This window comes from Rhinoderma darwinii, chromosome 1 (assembly GCF_050947455.1).
Source record: "Rhinoderma darwinii isolate aRhiDar2 chromosome 1, aRhiDar2.hap1, whole genome shotgun sequence".
NCBI lineage: Eukaryota > Metazoa > Chordata > Amphibia > Anura > Rhinodermatidae > Rhinoderma > Rhinoderma darwinii.
The window spans coordinates 644197549-644220243 of record NC_134687.1 but is presented as its reverse complement, the minus strand read 5'-3'; the positions used below and the strand labels follow the sequence as shown (position 1 = coordinate 644220243).

Below are 22695 nucleotides of genomic sequence, written 5' to 3'. Positions count from 1 at the left end.
TTTTAAGTGTTAATTTAGTCATGTGTGGTATATTTGCATGTGATTCCTGATCTCTGATCACACGTTCCTCACTTTGCTGCAGTGCTGCACTAGGGGATGTTCACAGATTTGTTGTATAACTTTCCGTATTTCTGAATGTGGTCCTTTCTGCAGCAGGTGCATGACTTTTTATTAACATTCAGATTAGTTGGATTTCTGTAACAGTTTCTCCATGTGTGAACATGCTCTTATATAACCAGTAACTGATCTGCGCTGCTCTTTAGATCTCTACAACATGAGGAGTGTATTTTCACTTTATGGAGAATTGGGTTTCTACCGTGTAAAAATAGTTTTTTGCCTCTGGATCAACTGGGATTTGTAAGCTTAAAAAGGTTGAACTTGATGGACTTTATTTTTTTAATTTTTTATACCTTGTTACATTTTATTTTTTTAGAATGGAATATCAGGGGGATTGAACTCTCATAGACAAGAGGGGGAGACATTAAATAAAGGAGAGATAAAGAAAAGTAGATAGGGTACAAAATTGTGCCATGATTTTTCTTTTGTTTTTTTAAATGACAGGAAAGTATTTTCCTGTTAAATCAAAAGAAAATGTAATGATGGGGGTAAGGAAACAGACAAGTGAGCCCTAATCTACCCGCCACTCAGTCCCTGCCTACTTGCAACGACACGCCCTAGGCAACGGGGTACAACTGAGCGACGGTCCCTACGCTCAATAAGTGTCCGACAGACAAACAGACAAGGGTACACAGAAGCAAGGGAAAAGGGGCAGTTGCCCACGGCAACACCATGAGCAACAAGAGTGGTGAACGAGCCGAGTCAAACCAGGAGTGTACGAGGTACCAAACGCAGAGCAGGAGAGTAGTCAGTAAGCCAGGGTCAATATGAAGCAGGGGCAAATGGTTCAAGAAGCTGCAGCAGGGTCAGGAAATAAAACAAGAATCACAAGCAAGGAGGAACAGGAAAGGCAGGTATAAATAGACAGAGGGCGGGAGCTAGCTCCGTCTGGCCAGGCTGTGATAGGCTCTCCCACTCCTAAGCCTGCCATCCTGAGTGGTGGAAGATGGAGTCAGTCTCACAGACATAGAAGCAGGTGCAGGCTGATTACCTTTGGGCGTGGATACAGAAGCTGTGCCTGGCAGATTCTTAACAGAAGATCTGCAAAAAACCTTAAACTTTACATTTACTGTGCAAGGAGACGCTGCTGTTCATTACAAGCCGTTCTCCCTGCAGTAACACTATTGTCCGAGCTGTGCTCAGTACTTCTCCTCCTGCATGAGCACAGCTCAGGACAAGCAGTGAGAGGATTAAAGAGCGGATTCCATTATATTATATTGTTGGGGTTCACGTGATTGGGAGTTGTGTAATATTACGTACATACAGAATATGTGGCTGCCACAGTTTTGTCCGGTGATATAAGCAGATTGACGGATCTTTCAGCAGCGGGACCCATGGTGAACGGCTACTGTCTGGACCGGCTTCCTTTTTGAGAAGATTTGTTCAGTTAGTGTGGATGTGTCAGGTCTCTTATGTTTGCCTATCAGAGGGCAGCAGAGGATCGGCGGGTAGACGCTGAGATCTGGGATATAACGTTTTCTATGACATAATTCAGTATTTTCACGTAAAGAGCGGTATAAATGCTGCCAGGACTCCTAGAGAAAGCCTGTGAGTCCTGCTTCCCCCGCCCACGCAGAATGATTGACAGCTTTTTCTTTGTGACCCTGCTCATAAAATCTGAGGGTGTGACAGATGTTCCTGATGGGGCCGATGCCTGAGTTCCAAACACACGTTCCGTGCTTTACCTCCTGTCCGTGCAGAACATGTAAGGAGCGATGCTGGAAGAGGTTAATATCAGCCATTACGATCACCTGCTGTTAATCTGTCATGTACTTTAAACATCTGTGGGGAAGAACAAGACAATCATTTCTGTGACATGCCGCTCATTGGCAGTGTGGAGGATGGGCAGTCGTACCAGGTGTATGTTACTACCAGTCATCAATCTTTGCCAGCATGCCAAGATGGTCATACACATTAGAAGTATGTCGGCCGGACCTGCTGATTTTCTAATGTATATAGTGACTTCCCAACTCTCCCCGGATGGCAGATGTCGAGAGAGACAAGGATCTAGCTGTGGAATTTAAACATGCCGGTTCCTTTTGTTAGTAGATAAGCCGCAGCTAGATGAGTCTGACAGTGGGTTTCTCCCTTTTGAAAACACATACACACATTACCGAGCGTGCACGTATATGGGGGAGGGGAGGAACGATGGTTCACCTGACAGCTATCTAGAGTGTATGGCCGGCTTTAGGCTAGTAGTTCACAAAACTAAGATCTACACTAATCAGCCATAACATTAAAACCACCTGCCTAATATTGTGTAGGCGCCGCCAAAACAACTCTGACCCATTGAGGCATGGACTCCACAAGACCACTGAAGGTGTTTTGTGGTATCTGGCCCTATGACCTTAGCAGAAAATCCTTCAAGTCCTGTAAGTTGCAAGGTCTGGCCTCCATGGATCGGACTTGTTTTTCATCAGATCCTGGAAACAATTGAATACTATGGCTGAGCAGGGAGCCGTTGACGCCCCACCATCTACTCTGTTACGCAACTTTAGGCCTGCGGCTTTCAAGGCACAGGGACTGCGACACAGGTAGTGAGGACCTCAAGATTGTAATTTTGGCTCTGATTAATAAACATCGAAGTGTAGAGAGAAGTGTCTGATATATAGGCAGCCATACAGTAGTCATGTATTCAGTCACTGTGTGTTTCCTACAGATGGATCCAGTAGGAGAAATCCACCAGAGAGATGTCCCAGTCCTCTGTATTCCCAGGACTGTCCAGAGGAAAATCACAATGTCCCAGAGAATCATCAGGTAGATGAAGCTGAGCCCTATACCAGATATATATCTGGGGGCATGGAGCTTTTTGGTCCTGCGGTCATAGATGTGGTCAAAGATTTTGGTGGTTTCTTATATTGATCTGTTAGATTCTTTGCACTCTCTGCTGTATTGTACTGAATTGTTACATATGTGAAATCAGGGGGAAGATCTGACTAATATTAAAGTGGAGGATGAAGAAGAAGAAGAGCGGGTGAGGGGCGATCAACCGTGTAAGAGTGAAGTGGAGGAGGAAATTCCAGGAGGTGTTACCACAGGTCAGTAATAATGAATTTAGAAAGTGAATTGGGAGGTTTGTTAAGGTGAGGTTCCTCCTTAGTTCTACATTACAGTAACACTTCAGACAATGTGTTACACATAGTGCAGGACCTGAGGGAGCTGTGACTACACATAGAAGTTCTCTACAAGGTGATCTATGAATCCGGTCATGCATTAGGCTTAGTATCAGATTTTGGGTGGCACCAGATAGGGTTGGGCGATTACGACTTAAAGGGAATATGTCATCAGATGTCCGTATTGAACTACCACCAGGCTATTATAGATTAGGCTAACTTTATTCTGATGTGTATTATGTTTTTCAACAGAGTGCCTCCTTTGAAGAGAAAAAGCTTTTATTACATTTATGCAAATTAGCATTTTGAAGCAATGAGGGCATCACCATTGCTCCAAAATGCTCTCGTCATTCCACATTTTAACCCGCCTCCCTCCCTGCTTCCTTTGATTGACAGGGGCCTGGCAGCGTACTAGGCGAGTTCACACCTGGCCTCGTAGTGTAAGGAACGTGCGTGTGTACCGGCACACGATAAGGTAGGTAAAAAATGCAATCCTGTTTGTTGGTGACAAATAATAAAACCAGTATTAAAAATCCCTTCCCCACATGACCACACACCTTTCCTTTCCTGATTTGTAAAGCAGCCTTGATACACTAGGAGAGCATCTATGAATAAGAACTGAGAAGTTTGAAACGCGTAGGTGTTCTCTGCCTGGGATTTTTAATAGTGGTTTTATTATTTGTTACGAATAAACAGCATTGCATTTTTTACCTACCTTATCGTGTGCCGGACCCTAACTTTTTCTTGGATATTTACCTACCTCCGACGTGGATTCTTTGCCCGAACACCGATTGATCATGGGTTGTGGCGTCTTCATCCTGCTGCGAGGGTGAGCGGACGAATTTGTTTGTTTTTTTGCCTAGCATAATGATTATACTGCGCATGCGCTGATTAGGATGCAGCGCATGTGCAGTACAACCTTTAAATCACCATTCTAATCGGCACTACTGCGCATGCGCCAATTAGGATGTAATAAAAATAGTAAAACACCTAATCCCATTCCAACAACGAGTGGAGGAAATCCCTCTGCTTCTCCGGTCTGTGTGGCTTGGCGCATATTTTCAGATTTCGCTGGACTTCGGCCATATACCAAAGTTTTAGCTATCCTATTGGTCCAAGCTGTCCTCAATGCCTGCCCCAGTGGTATATACACAGATGATGAGGATTATAAACACAGATGATGAGGATTATATACAGGGTTGATGGGGTTATATACAGGGATGATGGCGGGCTGGTATATACAGGGGTGATGGGTGTCCCTGTATATTACGTTGTGTTCCCCAGTGTTTGATCAGTCAGGGCTGTCTGTTCAGTCTGCCTGCTCTTAGGGCACACTGTATGATGTCATAGTGACGCAGTATTGTGTATTAGCTTACAGGAGTATTCTAATACGTTATAAGTCAAAAATAAAGTTGTAAATAAAGTTATCGCTACATGGGATTAAAAAAATGTAAAAAAAATTGTCTAAAAAAAAGTCTTGATTTAACATAAAATAAATTGTATTACCCATATGTTACATAAAAACAAAAAAGCTACTCATATTATGTATCTACACGACCGTAATAACCTGAATAATTAATTTACTGATTTTTTAGCGTGAAATGTGAACGGGATAAAAAAAAAACAAAACAAAGAATGCTGAAAATTGCTTTTCCCTGTATTTTAGCCACAAAAAGAAATTATGTAACTTGTACAGTAAATTTTTTCAACCCCCGAAACTGGCGCAAAAAAAAAATAATTTCTCCCACATAAAACAAAGCCTTATACAGCTACGTCAATGAGAGGCAAAAATGAAAAAAATTAGCTGGTCACTAACCCCTTAATGACGCAGGCCTAAGCCTTAAAGGGAACCTGTTACCATCATTTCACCTATTATACCAGCAATACCAGGCGGTAGTGGGTGAAAAATCATTTCTATATGACCTATAATTGTCTTCTTAGTCGGCTCTGTAGCTTTAGTATTCCGTAATTTAGTATTCCCGCACCGTATACTAATGAGCAAAAAAGAGTCATATCTTCGTATGGAAAGAGTCAAATCTTTGTTTGAAAAAAGTTGAATCTTCATTCCTAAAGTCTTTCTGAGTTTACTCCGCCTCCTTACTTTTCATTGACAGCTCCTCGCCTTCCCCCAGCACACAAAATCATGCGCTTGTGCATTGATGTCCTCTTCTGGTGTGTGCGCACAAAGGGATTATTACGATAAAATGCGCAAAATGTTTTCAGACCGTTATTTACAGTCGGAGGAGGAGTTTAGGAGAGGGGATAATGGTAATGAACTTTTGATAGCAGCGGCCAGTGAGGGATAAGTGAAGTTTAATAGGTGAAATGCTGGTGACAGGTTCCCTTTAACCCCTTCCTGCTATTGGGCGTAACTGTACGCCCGGAAACCAAGTGAGTTCCCGCAGACGGGCTTACAGTCACGCCCTGCAGATAAAGCGAGCACAGGAGCTGTGAGCGCTTTATCTTCAGCGACTGTCAGCTGTTATACACAACTGACATGCCGCTGCAATGGCTGCGATGGATATTACCGCCGATCGCAGCCATTTAACCCCTTCAATGCGGCTGTCAATGACGTCCGCCGCATTGAAGTGGTTGACAGAGGGACGGGCCCCGTGCAGTGTATCGTAGCGGGGATCAGAAGACCAGATCTTCAAGTCCCCAGGTCAGTGTAAAAGAAAAAGTAAAAAATGTGAAAGAAAAATAAATAAATATAAGTTAATAAATAATAAATAAATAATAAAAACAACACTTGCCCCGTTTCCTGATCAACTCCTTTATTATTTAAAAAAAAATGAAAATATGAAAAAAAACTATACATAATACGTATCACCGCGTTCGGAACGGCCTGATCTATAAAAATATCACATTATTTTTACCGCACGGTGAACACCGTAACATTTTTTAATAAAAAACAATGACAGCATTTTATTTTTTGGTCATCTTGTCTCAAAAAAAATGTAATAAAAAGTGATAAAAAAGTTGCAATTAACGCAAAATGGTACCAATAGAAACTACAGTTTGTCGCGCATAAAACAAGCCGTCCCGCAGCGATATCAACGAAAAAATAAAAAAGTTATGGCTGTCAGAAAATGGCAACATTAATACATGTTTTTTTTTAGAAAAGAGTATTATTATTGTGGGAACGCAGCGAAACGTAAAAAAACGATATCAATTTGGTGTCGCTGTAATCATATCGCCCCGCAGAATAAAGTTAATGTTGTTTATACTGCACGGTGAACGCTGTAAAAAAAAAAAAAAGAAACGTGCTGGAATTGCTTTTTTTTGGTTTCCTCATCTCCCAAAAAATGGAATAAATAGTGATAAAAAAAATCGCATGTCCCCCAAAACAGAACCAATAAAAATTACAGCTCGTTCCACAAAAAACGCGCCCTCACACAGCTCCGTCACCGGAAAAATAACACGTTATCACTCTCAAAACGCAATGATTCACAATGATGCAAAATGACGGCCCAGATTAATTTTTTAGGTCCAGTAGAATTTGACTAAATACCCCACATCGTCATTTGCTGGACCCCACAGGTGGACCCTGTAGATGCAGCGGAGATGAGGAAACTTTAGGGCCTTGTGCGGCTTATAGGGCTAGTGAAGAAGTCAAAGATTAGGCAAAACTGGAGCGCAGATATTTTGTATAATACCCAATAATCCCGGCCTGTGTATAAAGGATTGGTTCAAAGCCACACCAATCCATGGATTATTCATTCTCCCCATTATTACATCATCCCATTATGCCCTGATGCACTCCGCCCAGCTTACATATGCCCTGATGTACTCCGCCCAGCTTACATATGCCCTGATGTACTCCGCCCAGCTTACATATACCCTGATGTACTCCTCACAGATTACATATACCCTGATGTACTCCTCACATATTACATATACCCTGATGTACTCCTCACATATTACATATACCCTGATGTACTCCGCCCAGCTTACATATACCCTGATGTACTCCTCACATATTACATATACCCTGATGTACTCCTCACATATTACATATACCCTGATGTACTCCTCACAGATTACATATACCCTGATGTACTCCTTACAGATTACATATACCCTGATGTACTCCTCACATATTACATATACCCTGATGTACTCCTCACATATTACATATACCCTGATGTACTCCTCACAGATTACATATACCCTGATGTACTCCTCACAGATTACATATACCCTGATGTACTCCTCACAGATTACATATACCCTGATGTACTCCGCACAGATTACATATACCCTGATGTACTCCTCACATATTACATATATCCTGATGTACTCCTCACACATTACATATACCCTGATGTACTCCTCACATATTACATATACCCTGATGTACTCCTCACAGATTACATATATCCTGATGTACTCCTCACAGATTACATATATCCTGATGTACTCCTCACACATTACATATACCCTGATGTACTCCTCACAGATTACATATGCCCTGATGTACTCCTCACATATTACATATACCCTGATGTACTCCTCACAGATTACATATACCCTGATGTACTCCTCACAGCTTACATATACCCTGATGTACTCCTCACAGCTTACATATAGCCTGATGTACCCGCACATATTACATATACCCTGTTGTACTCCACAGTTTACATATATCCTGATGTACTACGCACATCTTAGATATATCCTGATGTACTCCGCGCATATTACATATACCCTGATGTACTCCGCACAGCTTACATATATATATCTTGATTTACTCCTCACAGCTTACATATGCCCTGATGTACTCCGCCCAGCTTACATATAACCTGATGTACTCCGCCCAGCTTACATATACCCTGATGTACTCCGCCCAGATTACATATACCCTGATGTACTCCACCCAGCTCACATATGCCCCCACATTATAAGCTGAAATACCACTAATACACCATGCAAAATCTGCGCTTCAAAAGCCAAATTGTGGTCCAACTGAGCCTGGCAGTGTACTCAAATGGCAATTTATGACCACATATGGGGTATTCTGGAGAACCCGCTTAACAATTTATGGGATGTGTGTCTACGGTGGTACAAGCTGGGCATAACACATTGGTGTAAAGGATCTGCCAGACACAGCTTCTGTGTCGACGCCCATCGGTAATCAGTCTGCACCTGCTCCTAAGTCTGAGAGAGTGACACGATCTTCTACCAGTCAGGCTGGGAGGGTGAGGAGTGGGAGAGCCTATCACAGCCTGGCCAGACGGAGCTAGCTCCCGCCCTCTGTCTATTTATACCTGCATTTCCTGCTCCTCCTTTGCCTGTGATTCTGTCTGTGTCCTGGCTCTGCTGCTGCTGCTTGAACATTTTGTCCTCTGCTTCATTTTGACCCTGGCTTTACTGACAATTCTCCTGCTCTGCGTTTGGTACCTCGTACACAACTGGTTTGACTCGGCTCGTTCACTACTCTCCTGCTCTGCGTTTGGTACCTCGTATACTCCTAGTTTGACTTGGCTCGTTCACTACTCTCGTTGCTCACGGTGCTGCCGTGGGCAACTGCCCCATTTCCCTAACTTCTGTGTACCCTTGTCTGTTTGTCTGTCGTGCACTTATTGAGCGTAGGGACCGTCGCCCAGTTGTACGCCGTCACCTAGGACGGGCCGTTGCAAGTAGGCAGGGACTGAGTGGCGGGTAGATTAGAGCTCACCTGTCTGTCTCCCTACCCCGTCATTACAATTGGGCACTGAAATGGCATATCTGTGGAAAACAGCCATTTTCAATCTGCAACATCTATTGTTTACTCATTTTTGCAAAACACTTGTGCAGTCAAAATGCTCACTACACCCCTAGATCAATTCTTTGAGAGATCTAGTTTCCAAAATGGGGTAATTTTTCGGGGGGTACCACTGTACTGGTACTATAGCTCAATGCAACATGGTGTCAAAAAACGAATCTTATAAAATCTCCACTCCAAATACTAAATGGCGCCCCTTCCCTTTAGAGCCTTGCTGTGTGTCCAAATAGCAGTTTATGACCACGTGTGGGGTATTTCCCTACTCTAAAGAAGTTGCTTTACAAATGTTATTGTGCTTTTTCTCCTTTATTTTTTGAGAAAATGAAAATGTTTTAACTAATTCTGGGTCTTATTGGAAAATAATATAATTTTTCATTTTCACTGCCCATTTCTAATAAAATATATGAGACACCTGTGGGGTCAAAATGCTCACTACACCCCTAGATGAGATGCGACATGGTACCGAGAAATGAATCCATCAAAATCAGCGCTCCAAAAGCTAAATGGTGTGCCTTCCCTTCTGAGTCCTGCTGCTTGCCCAAACAGCAGTTTATGACCACATGTTTGGTATTTCCCTACTCTGGAGAAGTTACATTACAAATGTTGGGGTGCTTTTCCTCATTTATTTGTTGAAAAAAATGAAACATGTTGAGGTAAAGCTACATCTTATTCGAAAATAATGTAATTTTTCATTTTCACTGCCCAATTCTAATGAAATCTATGAAACACCTGTGGGTTCAAAATGCTCACTACAACTCCTAGATTAATTCCTCAAGCGGTGTAGTTTCCAAAATGGGGTCTTTTTTGGGGTGTTTCCTTTATTTTTGCACCACAAGACCTCTTCTAACCTGACATGGTGCCTGAAATATAATTTAAGAAAAGGAAGGCCCAAAAAATCCTCTAGGTACTCCTTTGCTTCTTGGGCATTTGTTTCAGTCCAGTAGCGCACTAGGGCCACATGTGGGATATTTCTAAAAACTTCAGAATCAGGGCAATAAATATTCAGTTGTGTTTCTCTGGTAAAAACCTTCAGTATTAGGGTATGTGCACACACACTAATTACGTCCGTAATTGACGGACGTATTTCGGCCGCAAGTCCCGGACCGAACACAGTGCAGGGAGCCGGGCTCCTAGCATCATACTTATGTACGATGCTAGGAGTCCCTGCCTCGCTGCAGGACAACTGTCCTGTACTGTAATCATGTTTTTCTGTAACACAGAAGGTTTTACCTGAGAAACGCAACTCAACATTTATTTTTATTAGAATATATTTTAGGCACCATGTCACGTTTGAAGAGGTCTTGTGGTGCAAAAACGTGAACCCCCCCCCCAAAAGTGACCCCATATAGCAGATGTTGACATTTTTTTTTGCGGCGGAAAAGCGGCAATTCCGCCGCAAAAAACACATCTCAGAAAGAAAAAAAATTCTTAGCCAGAAATCTGTGTTTCTTCGTCTAGGCCAGCCTCCTCGGGTGATGTTTTATCCCATGTAACCGCTGCAGCTCATTACAGGCCACAGCAGTCACATAGGATGAAACGTTATCCCAGAGCTGTAGGATATCGGAGGGACATGTGGCCATGGTAAGTATCAAATTTTAAATTTTTTTCAGTACAATTTTCGGCCGGAAATCCTTGCGGCGCACAGGGTGGATAAGCTTTGTGCTTTTGCGCAACGTATCTGCCCTGTGTGAACATACCCTTGTAGTGAGTATTGTCACTGATAGGGCTGTGCTGGGTTCAGTTAGTCCCAGCAGCAGCCTTCTCCTACCAGCATCTCAGCAATCATGTGACCAGTCACATGACCACCGGGACCAATAGAGGCAGCGGCCTCTATTATATACACAGTGCTCATTGAGCGATATGTACGTGAGTACAGAGAAGACAGAAGTTGTAAAACAATCGAAATTAAAAACCACATACATTTTGGTGATTGCCTTTGTACTTTGTAATTTATTTGGTTCTCCAATTACAAATCCCCTAATAACAGCTGAGAATAAAGATCCTCATTATAGTTCTATCTTAAATATGGGGCTGGGAAAGGAATTGAGGAGCTATTAGAAAACACAAGAGGTCCCCATGACAACTCTGCACACAAGTCACAAACGGACATGTTGTCTTCAGGATATTTCCATATTACAACCTTAGGCTCCAATCAGATCTCCGCTATAATCTACTGTACACTAAATAGCTCTTTTGGAACATGTCTTCTTTAAATGGACACTAACTTTTCAAACAACTTATGGTAATGTAATAGTATACCTGATATATATCAACTTTATAATTTACTTACAGTTAAAATGTAGCCATTCTATCCATGCAAATTTAATGTGAAGTTAGTGCCACTAGGTGAGAGACACACGAACGCTGCTGTTTATAGAAGTCTATGGAGAGGGTAGGGGAGGAGCAGGAGGAGGAAGCATGAACACAAAGACACATACACTGTTGCCTATAGAAGTGTTGAAAGAGGGGAGGGGGAGCAGAAGCAGAGAGAGGAGAATAGGTTGCTGGTAAGAGTAATAGGTCACACCAGTGCCGGATTTTCTGCTACACTGCTCCTTACTGCTGTATGATATGCTCCAGGCTGCTGCAGCTTCTAAGGGTGTGCTACAGAGAGATAGTGGACCAGGATGATTCTCTGCTCTGTATGTGTAGTGTATAGATGACATGATAGCAGTTAGGCTCCACCCACTACCTCAGGGAAAACTGAGAATTAAAGATAAAACCTGCAGAGGGAAAACTGCTAAAAGAATGCCATATACAAGTCATGTAATGGCCAGAAATAGTGTTATTCCTCCTGTACACACACATATGACAGATAATTCTGAAAAGTCATCTAAAAATTTGAAAGCTTTAAAAGGTCTTCTAGTTTTCTAGTGGGTATAAAGATGATGTTTTGTGTTTTTTTTATATTGGATTAAAAAGGTCCATGATTATTAGTAAACATCTATTGTAACCAGTTGCTGACCGCCCATAGATTATAAACGTCCTGGTGGTCCACACCTATCTCTCCAAGGACATTTTAAAAAGTCCAAAAGAATTTCCTCTCTACATCTCTCCCACTCCATCAGAGTTAAATATAATACTTATTTTATTACACAATATAGAAGCCCTATATGTTCTGAGAAAAACAAGACCAAATAAATATACAGTAGTGTTAAAAAAAATAGCAGTCCAACATCATTAACCTGATAAATCAATGTTTTTGGTAGAAGTGATCTTTCTACATAGCAAATAATTTACTTGTAAATGTAGTAGAGTAGTGTACAAAAAACAGACCCGACAATTAGGACAAGCATGCCGCTCATTCTGAATAATTGAATCATTCATTGAAAGGGGCTTGTTCAAAATAATAGCAGTGATGAGTTAAATTTGTGAAGTCAATCATTCTGTGGAATAACAGGTGTCAATTTTGGCCCTTATTTAAATGGATTTTCCCATGAGGGACACTTACACTGCTTCCATAACTGCTATTCACTACTATGGGAGTTCTGAAAACAACATAGCTCAGCGAGTTAGGTAACGCCCGACCATGTAATCAGGAAGTGGCCGGGAGTCAGCATGAGCACAAAAAGCTAGAACGGGGTTTAGGGGGCTCTGTTCTAGAGATAGGTGTGGGACCTGCATCTTTCTAACATTTATGTCATATCCTGTGGATATGTCATAAATGTCCCTCATGGGAAAAACCCTTTAAGGTAGGAGGGTGGAAAATGTTGCACATGTTGGTTATAGTGCATTTCCTTCTGACATACTGGGGAAAATGGGTTGTTCCAGACAATGTTCTGATGGAAAACATACTTTGATTAAAAAGTTGATTGGAGCGGGAAGAACATATAGAGAAGTGCAGCAAATTATAGGCTGCTCAGCTAAAATGATCTCAAATGCCTTGGTGGCAACCAAAACCTGAAAGATGCAGAAGGAAGCTGGAAACCACTGTTTGAATGGATCAAAGAATAGCCTAGATGGCAAAGGCTCAGCCAATGATCACCACGATAAAGATCAAAAAAGATCTGAAGTTACCAGTGAGTAACCTACAGATTCTGATTAATAACGCTGTCTATTCCACTACATTCCAAAGATGTTGTATAAAATTGAGATCTGGTAACTGTGCAGCCATTAGGATATACAGACCTCATTATCAAGTCCATGAATTCAGCCTGCGATGTGTGCTTTGTCTCATGACACATTATCTTGATAAATGTAGACTGTGGCCAAGATTAGATTGTCAATAACATTGTTAAGTTGTTGTATGTGTAATTAGTATTGAAGGACCAAATGTGTTGGCAGTGGACAGGTTTCATTGCCAGACTAGGTTCTGCTTTTAAAAAACAAATATTATTTTTTTTATCATGTCAATGTAATAAAAATGGAGGACTGGATGTTTTGTTATACAAAGCGTTATAAGGCTGGAATCGCACATATAGTTTTTGAGCTGAAGCCAAGAGTGAATTAAAAATGCATGGCTTAAACGTCTCCATCTTGCTTGATCCCCTTCTGCCTTTGGCTCAAAATACTGCATGTGTGTTTCCAGCCTAATATAAATGTTGTAAAGGATCTGCCAGGCACAACTTCTGTGTATACGCCCATAGGTAATCAGTCTGCACCTGAGTCTATGTCTCTGAGACTGACTCCATGTTCCACCACTCAGGATGGCAGGCTTAGGAGTGGGAGAGCCTATCGCAGCCTGGCCAGACGGAGCTAGCTCCTGCCCTCTGTCTATTTATACCTGCCTTTCCTGTTCCTCCTTTGCTTGTGATTCTTCTCGTGTTGTTTCCTGGCCCAGCTACAGCTTCTGACTATTTGATCCTGCTCCATACTGACCCTGGCTTACTGACTACTCTCCTGCTCTGCGTCTGGTACCTCGTTCACTCCTGGTTTGACTCGGCTCGTTCACCACTCTTGTTGCTCACGGTGTTGCCGTGGGCAACTGCCCCATTTCCCTTAGCTTTGTGTACCCTTGTCTGTTTGTCTCGTGCACTTACTGAGCGTAGGGACCGCCGCCCAGTTGTACCCCGTCGCCTAGGGCGGGTCGTTGCAAGTAGGCAAGGACAGAGTGGCGGGTAGATTAGGGCTCACTTGTCCGTTTCCCTACCCACATCATTACATAATCACAAGCCCTATACCTAGTCTACCCTGGTCCCTGACACTACTATGGTCCCTGACACTACTACCCTTGAGACCCTGGCCCAGCAAATGCAGGGTCTCTACCTACAGGTCCAGGCCCTGGCTCAGAGGGTCAACCAGCCTGACGCTACCATGGTAGTGCCCCTCACCTCACCTCTTGAACCCCACCTCAAGTTGCCTGACCGGTTCTCAGGGGACCGGAGGACTTTTCTCTCCTTTCGGGAGAGTTGTAGGCTCTACTTTCGCTTAAAGCCTCACTCCTCAGGTTCTGAGAGCCAGCGGGTGGGTATAATTATGTCCCGGCTCCAGGAAGGGCCCCAAGAATGGGCCTTCTCCTTGGCTCCTGACGCCCCTGAACTTTCCTCCGTTGATCGTTTCTTTTCTGCTCTCGGACTCATTTATGACGAGACTGACAGGACTGCCTTTGCCGAGAGTCAGCTGGTGACCTTACGTCAGGGTAAGAGACCTGTTGAGGAGTATTGTGCTGACTTTAGGAAGTGGTGCGTAGCTTCTCGGTGGAATGACCCTGCCTTAAGGTGCCAGTTTAGGTTGGGCCTGTCGAACTCCCTGAAAGACCTGCTAGTTAGCTATCCCTCTTCTGACTCCCTTGACCAGGTTATGGCTTTACCGGTACGACTTGACCGACGTCTCAGGGAACGACAACTTGAAAGTTTTTGTGTTTTCCCCTCTGACTCCCCCATGATGCCTCCCGAGGTCCCGTTGCGTCGCTCTTCCACGGAAGACTCGGAGGTACCTATGCAACTCGGGGCCTCCGTGACCCCCGACAACGTAGAGAGTTCCGCAGGAAGAATGGTCTCTGCTTCTATTGTGGGGATGACAAGCATCAAGTGAACACCTGTCCTAGGCGTAAGAATAAGCAGCCGGAAAACTTCCGCGCCTAAGTGATCACCGGGGAGGTCACTTAGGCGCACAGGTATTTCCCGTAAAAATGAAACTTAATAAAATCTTGCTTCCCTTTAAAGGAACAGTGTCATGGCAAATAATTTTTTTATATGTTAAAGATGTTAGTGCTGTAATAAAAACGTTTATATTCATTTGTGTGTTTGTGTTTTACTGTTTCTTATTTTTACACTTTTTCTTCCCTATGGGGGCTGCCATTTTTTGTTCCATTTCTGTGTGTGTCGATTAACGACACACACAGACATGGAGTACGGCAGCCACAGTCCCATAGGGACTGTGAACGGCTCCCGTCCCATTCACGTCCGTGTACGGCGTCTGTGTGGGAACTGCGCATGCGCCGCTCCCACACAGTCCTATTCGAAATTGGCGCCGTCCGGCGCCATTTTCCTGTGGACCGGAAGTCGCGGCCGGACTGTAATATTACTACTTCCGGTCGCGGCTTCCGGACTTGTGCACATGGAACAGCGGCAGCAAAGGGAGCGGACGGGCCGGAGGGAGCCGCGGCGGCAGGAGCAGGTAAGCGATTTCAATGTATGTTAGTGTTTGTGTGTGTTTACTACTGTATGTAAACCTACTACACTGTGGGTTACCTCAAAAAATGGCGACACACAGTGTAGGAGGTTAAACCTTTCAAACCCCTCGTTTATCCCGGCACTAGCCAGGATAAAGGAGGGGGGATGCTGAGAGCTCACTAGAGCGAGAGCTTTTAACCCAATGTTGCAATGCTGCAATTTTGGGAACTAGCTCCATCTAGTGACCAAAAATGGGTAGTATTATAAATTTGAAAAAATGTATAATATTTCCTGACTCGCGAAAAAAATAAAAAAAATTTGAACAATGTTTAATCACCCACACACTAAATGTTTAAATTTTAAAAAAAAAACATGTTTTTCGGGCGACACCATGCCTTTAAGGTCTATTTTGGTGGTAGGTCTGCTACCGGCAGTGCCTTCGTGGATTCAGGGTCTTCTGCTAATATCATGTCTGTGGAATTTGCTATGTCTCTAGCTATGCCTTTGATTGATTTGCCGAAACCTGTGCCTGTAGTGGGTATCGACTCCACTCCTCTTGCTAATGGTTATTTTACACAGCATACCCCTGTTTTTGAACTCCTTGTTGGCTCCATGCATTTGGGGCAGTGCTCTGTACTGTTGATGCAGGGATTATCGTCCGATTTGGTTTTAGGCCTTCCCTGGTTGCAGTTGCATAATCCCACGTTTGACTGGAATACTGGGGAGCTTACCAAATGGGGTAATGAATGCTTGACGTCATGTTTTTCTGTTAATTCTATTTCTCCCCCTGAGGAGGTGAACACGCTACCTGAGTTTGTTCAGGACTTCGCTGATGTTTTCTCTAAGGAGGCCTCCGAAGTGTTACCTCCTCATAGAGAATACGATTGCGCTATCGAATTGGTACCAGGAGCTAAGCTCCCTAACACGCCCGAAGGTCATTTCGAATACCTCGTCATGCCCTTTGGGTTGTGTAATGCTCCTGCGGTCTTCCAGAATTTCATAAATGAGATTTTAAGAGGTTACCTGGGAGTATTTCTTGTAGTGTACCTTGATGACATACTGGTGTTTTCCAAGGACTTGTCCTCCTACATTGAGCATGTCAGGAAGGTGCTCCAGGTCCTTCGGGAAAACAAACTGTTTGCGAAAACCGAAAAATGTGTGTTTGGGGTACAGGAGATACAATTTTTGGGTCAAATCTTCACTCCCCATGAATTCCGCATGGATCCCGCCAAGGTCCAGGCTGTGGCGGAATGGGTCCAACCTGCCTCCCTGAAGGCGTTACAGTGTTTCTTGGGGTTCGCTAATTATTACAGGAGATTTATTGCTAACTTCTCGGTCATCGCTATGCCTCTTACGGACCTCACTCGCAAAGGTGCTGATCTCCTCCACTGGCCTCCTGAGGCTATCCAGGCTTTTGAGGTCCTTAAGAAGTGCCTTATCTCGGCTCCGGTGCTGGTTCAGCCCAACCAAATGGAGCCATTTATCGTGGAAGTTGACGCATCCGAGGTGGGAGTGGGGGCTGTCTTGTCCCAGGGTACCAGGTCCCTCACCCATCTCCATCCCTGTGCCTACTTCTCCAGGAAGTTTTCGCCCACTGAGAGTAACTATGATATTGGCAACCGCGAACTCTTAGCCATTAAATGGGCATTTGAAGAGTGGCGCCACTTCCTGGAGGGGGCTAGGCACCAGGTAACGGTCCTTACCGACCACAAGAATCTGGTTTTCCTAGAATCTGCCCGGAGGCTAAACCCGAGACAAGCTCGATGGGCGCTATTTTTTACCAGATTCAACTTTTTGGTTACCTATAGGGCTGGGTCTAAAAATATTAAGGCCGATGCTCTGTCGCGTAGCTTCATGGCCAGCCCTCCTTCAGAGGAAGATCCTGCTTGTATTTTGCCTCCTGGTATAATCATTTCTTCTATTGATTCTGATTTAGTCTCTGAAATTGCGGCCGATCAAGGTTCAGCTCCCGGGAACCTTCCTGAGGACAAGCTGTTTGTTCCCCTGCAATTCCTGCTAAGGGTACTTAGGGAGATCATGACTCCGCACTATCTGGTCATCCAGGCGTCCTGGGTACCAAACACCTCATTGCCAGAAACTATTGGTGGCCTGGGTTGCCTAAAGACGCTAAGGCTTACGTCGCCGCTTGTGAGGTTTGTGCTAGGTCCAAGACTCCCAGGTCCCGACCAGCGGGCTTACTACGTTCTTTGCCCATTCCCCAGAGACCTTGGACCCAATACTCCATGGATTTTATCACCGATTTGCCTCCATCTCAAGGCAAGTCGGTGGTGTGGGTTGTAGTAGACCGCTTCAGTAAGATGTGCCACTTTGTGCCCCTAAAGAAACTACCCAATGCCAAGACGTTAGCTACCTTGTTTGTCAAACACATCCTGCGTCTCCATGGGGTCCCTGTCAATATTGTTTCGGACAGAGGGGTACAATTTGTTTCATTGTTTTGGAGAGCCTTCTGTAAAAAGTTGGAGATTGATCTGTCCTTCTCCTCTGCCTTCCATCCTGAAACTAATGGCCAAACTGAGAGGACTAATCAATCTCTAGAACAATATTTAAAGGGGTTGTCCGAGATATATTTTTATTTTAAATTTAAACACACAATGCACACATTAACTATTGAATAATATACTTACCTGTGCAATCTTGCTTCTGTTCTCCGTTCTGGCAGCTCTTTTCTTCTGATCACATGTCTTTTGACGTCACGTTTTCTTCCTCCTCCACTGTCGTGTCGTATCCCGATCACATGGTCTCGCCCCAGCGAGACCTCGGATGGGATACGACACGTCACTGGAGACGTGACGTTTCTGCGGGTGCCCGCCCGCCCAGCCTATGCAGCTTTTCACTGTGAGCGCGCCTATGCGTGTTCACAGTGAAAAAAAGTGAAGAGGGACGGCACCTGCGGACTAGAGAGGTACAGTGGCACTGTACCTTTAGTTCTTCCCCTATCAAAGCCTACACATAGTAGGCTTTGATAGGGGATTACACAACACGATGCAGCACACGGGTCGCATGCAGCCCTTGAGGCTGTTATCTGCGGCCCGCGGGACACCGTTGCGCCGTAGGACCGAGCAGGCCCAAGGAGGAGCCGCACTACGCTATTATATGCTCTGCTCCGATGTCAGGCGAGTCCCAGAGCAGAGCCTATAATAGTACACTGTTTAACAACTGGTTCCCGACCGCTGGCTGTGTTTTTACGGCCAGCGGTCAGGGACGGGTCCTTAAAACCCGAGCCATAGACTTTTTACGGCTCGGGTTTTAACTTTCTGCCCACGTGATCGGGCAGCTGAATGTCGGGTCTCCGGCTGTCAGTGACTGCCGGGGACCCTGAGGAGAGGATAGAAGCAGCTTTCGCTGATTCTGTCTTCTCTGATCACTTGTACACAGCGCTCAATGCGTGCTGTGTATAGGAATAGAGACAGCAGCAGCGGTGCTGTCTCTATTCCTCCCGGTGATCATGTGACTGGTCACATGATCTCCGAGGGCCGTTAGTGGCAGACTGTTGCTGGGTCTAACTAGACCCAGCACAGCCCTATTAGGGCATGACCACACGTGGCGGATTTCCTCCGCAACTGTCCGCATCAATGCCGCACAGAATCTGCGTCGCAGATTCTGCTGCGGATCTGCACAAAATGTGCAGAAAATTGATGCGGACTAGCTGCTGCGGACTGCGGGAAAAGTGCTTCCCTTCTCCCTATCAGTGCAGGATAGAGAGAAGGGACAGCACTTTCCCTAGTGAAAGTAAAAGAATTTCATACTTACCGGCCGTTGTCTTGGTGACGCGTCCCTCTTTCGGCATCCAGCCCGACCTCCCTGGATGACGCGCCAGTCCATGTGACCGCTGCAGCCTGTGCTTGGCCTGTGATTGGCTGCAGCCGTCACTTACACTGAAACGTCATCCTGGGAGGCCGGACTGGAGACAGACGCAGGGAGTTCTCGGTAAGTATGAACTTATATGTTTTTTTACAGATACATGGATATTGAGATCGGTAGTCACTGTCCCGGGTGCAGAAACAGTTACTGCCGATCGCTTAACTCTTTCAGCACCCTGGACAGTGACTATTTACAGACGTCTCCTAGCAACGCTCCCGTCATTACGGGAGCCCCATTGACTTCTTCAGTCTGGCTGTAGACCTAGAAATACATAGGTCCAGCCAGAATGAAGAAATGTCATGGTAGTAAAACCAATACGCTCCGCAGCACACATAAGATCTGCGGACTTCATTGCGGAATTTTGACTCTCCATTGAAGTCAATGGAGAAATTCCGCCATGAGTCCGCCACTGCTCCGCAACAGACAGAGCATGCTGCGGACACCACATTCCGCTCCGCAGCCTATGCTCCGCAGCGGAATTGTACGCATCGTCTAAACGAACACTGCTAAATTAAAGTGAAAGTCAATGGAGAAACGGCTCCGCTGCGGATTAACGCTGCGGAGTGTCCGCAGCGGAATTTAAGTGAAATTCCGCCACGTGTGAACCCGCCCTTAGTGACAATCGTCACTATGAGAGGGCTGATTTCCCCTGTAACTGTGCAGCCCCAGTTACAGTGGAAAAGATGGTGTAAAAGAAAGAAAAAAAATATATAAAATTCCCCAAAGGTCTTTTTTGACCTTTGAGGGACAGACAATAGTAATAAAAAAATAGTAAAGTACAAAAAAAATGTAATAATAAATACACATAAAATACCCACCCAAAAAAAATACCGTTCCCCCCGCCAATCATTGTTGTAACGCTAGCGCTGACCCAATTACCCTAAGGCTATGTTCACACGGGGTATTTTGCAGAGTTTTTTGACACGGAAACCGAGTCGCAAAACTCGGCAAAAACGGCCCGAAAATGCCTCCCATTGATTTCAATGGGAGGCGTCGGCGTCTTTTTCCCGCGAGCAGTAAAACTGCCTCGCGGGAAAAAGAAGCGACATGCCCTATCTTCGGGCGTTTCCGCCTCTGACCTCCCATTGACATCAATGGGAGGCAGAGAAAGCGTATTTCGCTCTGTTTTATGCCCGCGGCACTCAATGGCCGCGGGCGAAAAACACAGCGAAAATCGGCGTGCAGGGAGAGGAAAATCTGCCTCAAACTTCCAAACGGAATTTTGAGGCAGATATTCCTCCTGCAAAATACCCCGTGTGAACATAGCTTAATATAGACATGTAATATATAAAAATTTACGGCAGACACAAATAAAAGGTCTATTTTAGGGTAAAACTATGTTATTACCAAAAAAAAATAGCTGAAACGTAAAAAAGCTTATTTTTTTACTATTATTTTCAAACTTTATGAATAAAAATTCTAAAATGGCAAAAAAGGTGTGTATAAAAACGATAAAAAACGCAAAAATCACGTCGTTAGCCCAACAAATAAAAAAGTTAGAGCCATTTAACTAACGCGTGCTAAAAATGTATATACGGTGTCTGGTCCTGAAGGCTCAAAATAGCGCGGTCCTGAACTGGATTTGATCTTCTGGGGTCCTGTGTCTAAGACTACATTGTTAGGCTTAGATACAGGGTCTAACAGTGTCACACATGGAGCCTGTATCTAAGCCTAACACAATGTAGGCTTAGATACAGGACCCCAGATGACATTCTTTTTATTCCTGTATGTGTTCACACGGCCTATTTACGGACGTAATTCGGGCGTATTAACCCCCGAAATACGTCTGAAATTACGGCTTGAAAGCGTTGGCAAACATCTGCCCATTGAAAGCAATTGGCTGACGTTTGTCTGTTGACACGAGGCGTATATTTACGCGTCGCTTTCAAAAGACGGCGCGTAAATAGACGCCCGCGCCAAAGAAGTGTCATGTCACTTCTTCAGACGTAAATGGAGCCGTTTTCCATGGACTCCATGGAAAACTAGCTCCAGTTACGTCCGTAATGGACGCGGCACCTTTTTTATTTTTAATAAAATCGTTAACCAGTGTTGTGTGTGTTATTTTATTACAATATTTCACACAGGAGAGAAGCCACATTCCTGTTCAGAATGTGGGAAATGTTTTAGAGATATATCAAGTTGTGTTGCGCATGAGAGAATACACACAGGAGAGAAACCATATTCATGTTCAGAATGTGGGAAATGTTTTACACATAAATCAAGTCTTATTACACATGAGAAAAGTCACACAGAAGAAAAGCCGTATTCATGTTCAGAATGTGAGAAATGTTTTACACAAAAATTACATCTTGCTGCTCATGAGAGAAGTCACACAGGAGAGAAGCCATATTCATGTTCAGAATGTGAGAAATGTTTTACACAAAAATCAAGTCTTGTAAGACATGAGAGATGTCACACAGAAGAGGAGCCATATTCATGTTCAGAATGTGGGAAATGTTTTAAACAAAAATCAAGTTTAGCTAAACATGAGAAAAGTCACGCATTAGAGAAGCCATATTTATGTTCAGAATGTGGGAAGTGTTTTACACAAAAGTCAAATCTTGTTGTACATGAGAGAAGTCACACAGGAGAGAAGCCATATTCATGTTTAGAATGTGAGAAATGTTTTACTGCTAAAGCCAAACTTAGGGCTCATCAGAGAAACCACACAGGGGAAAAGCCATTTTGATGTTCTATATGTGGAATATGTTTTACATAGAAATACAATTTTGAAACTCAGAGAACTCACACAGAGTACAAACCATATTCCATAATCATAATCCACACACCCCTTGCTGTCATTCCCATTTATTGTTCTCCCAACCTCCGGGAAACGGAATGTTGAACAGTGATGGCATCTCTGCCTAGGCACATATCGATCTGCCAGACGAATAAACCAAGGTCTCTCAGTTCAAGGTTTCTGTCCCTCTCAGTTTGTGACAAATGGCGATAACTGGCACTTCGATGATCAGGAGGTATCGCACAATCATGCCACACCACTTGATTTTATTTTTGTTTCATGTGGCTAAAAAACTTTGCTTTCAATCTGGCTTTTATGCCCCCTTCCACATGCCACAGATTGGAGCTAGGTGCTTGACAATTTGATCATTTGCAAATCTTATCAACACCTGCTACTTCCTTGATTTGCAAAACCTTATGGCTTACTCTTCTTGGTTTTGCCTTTTCAATCACCAAGCACAATGTCAAGCATTGTATAAAGTGGTTTACTGCCCCTGGACTCTGGATATGTGCTTTGTGGAGTGAC

At 44.0% G+C, this 22695-nt stretch overlaps 1 protein-coding gene across 1 annotated transcript in view; it reads left to right on the top strand.

The window, feature by feature from the left end:
• Positions 1-22119, top strand: part of LOC142657594 (uncharacterized) — a 137193-nt gene extending 115074 nt beyond the window's left edge. The window contains exon 8 of the mRNA XM_075832778.1: positions 21501-22119. Within this exon, the coding sequence (XP_075688893.1) occupies positions 21501-22119 (619 nt within the window). The remainder of the gene's footprint in view (positions 1-21500) is intronic.
• The last annotated feature ends 576 nt before the right edge of the window (positions 22120-22695 follow it).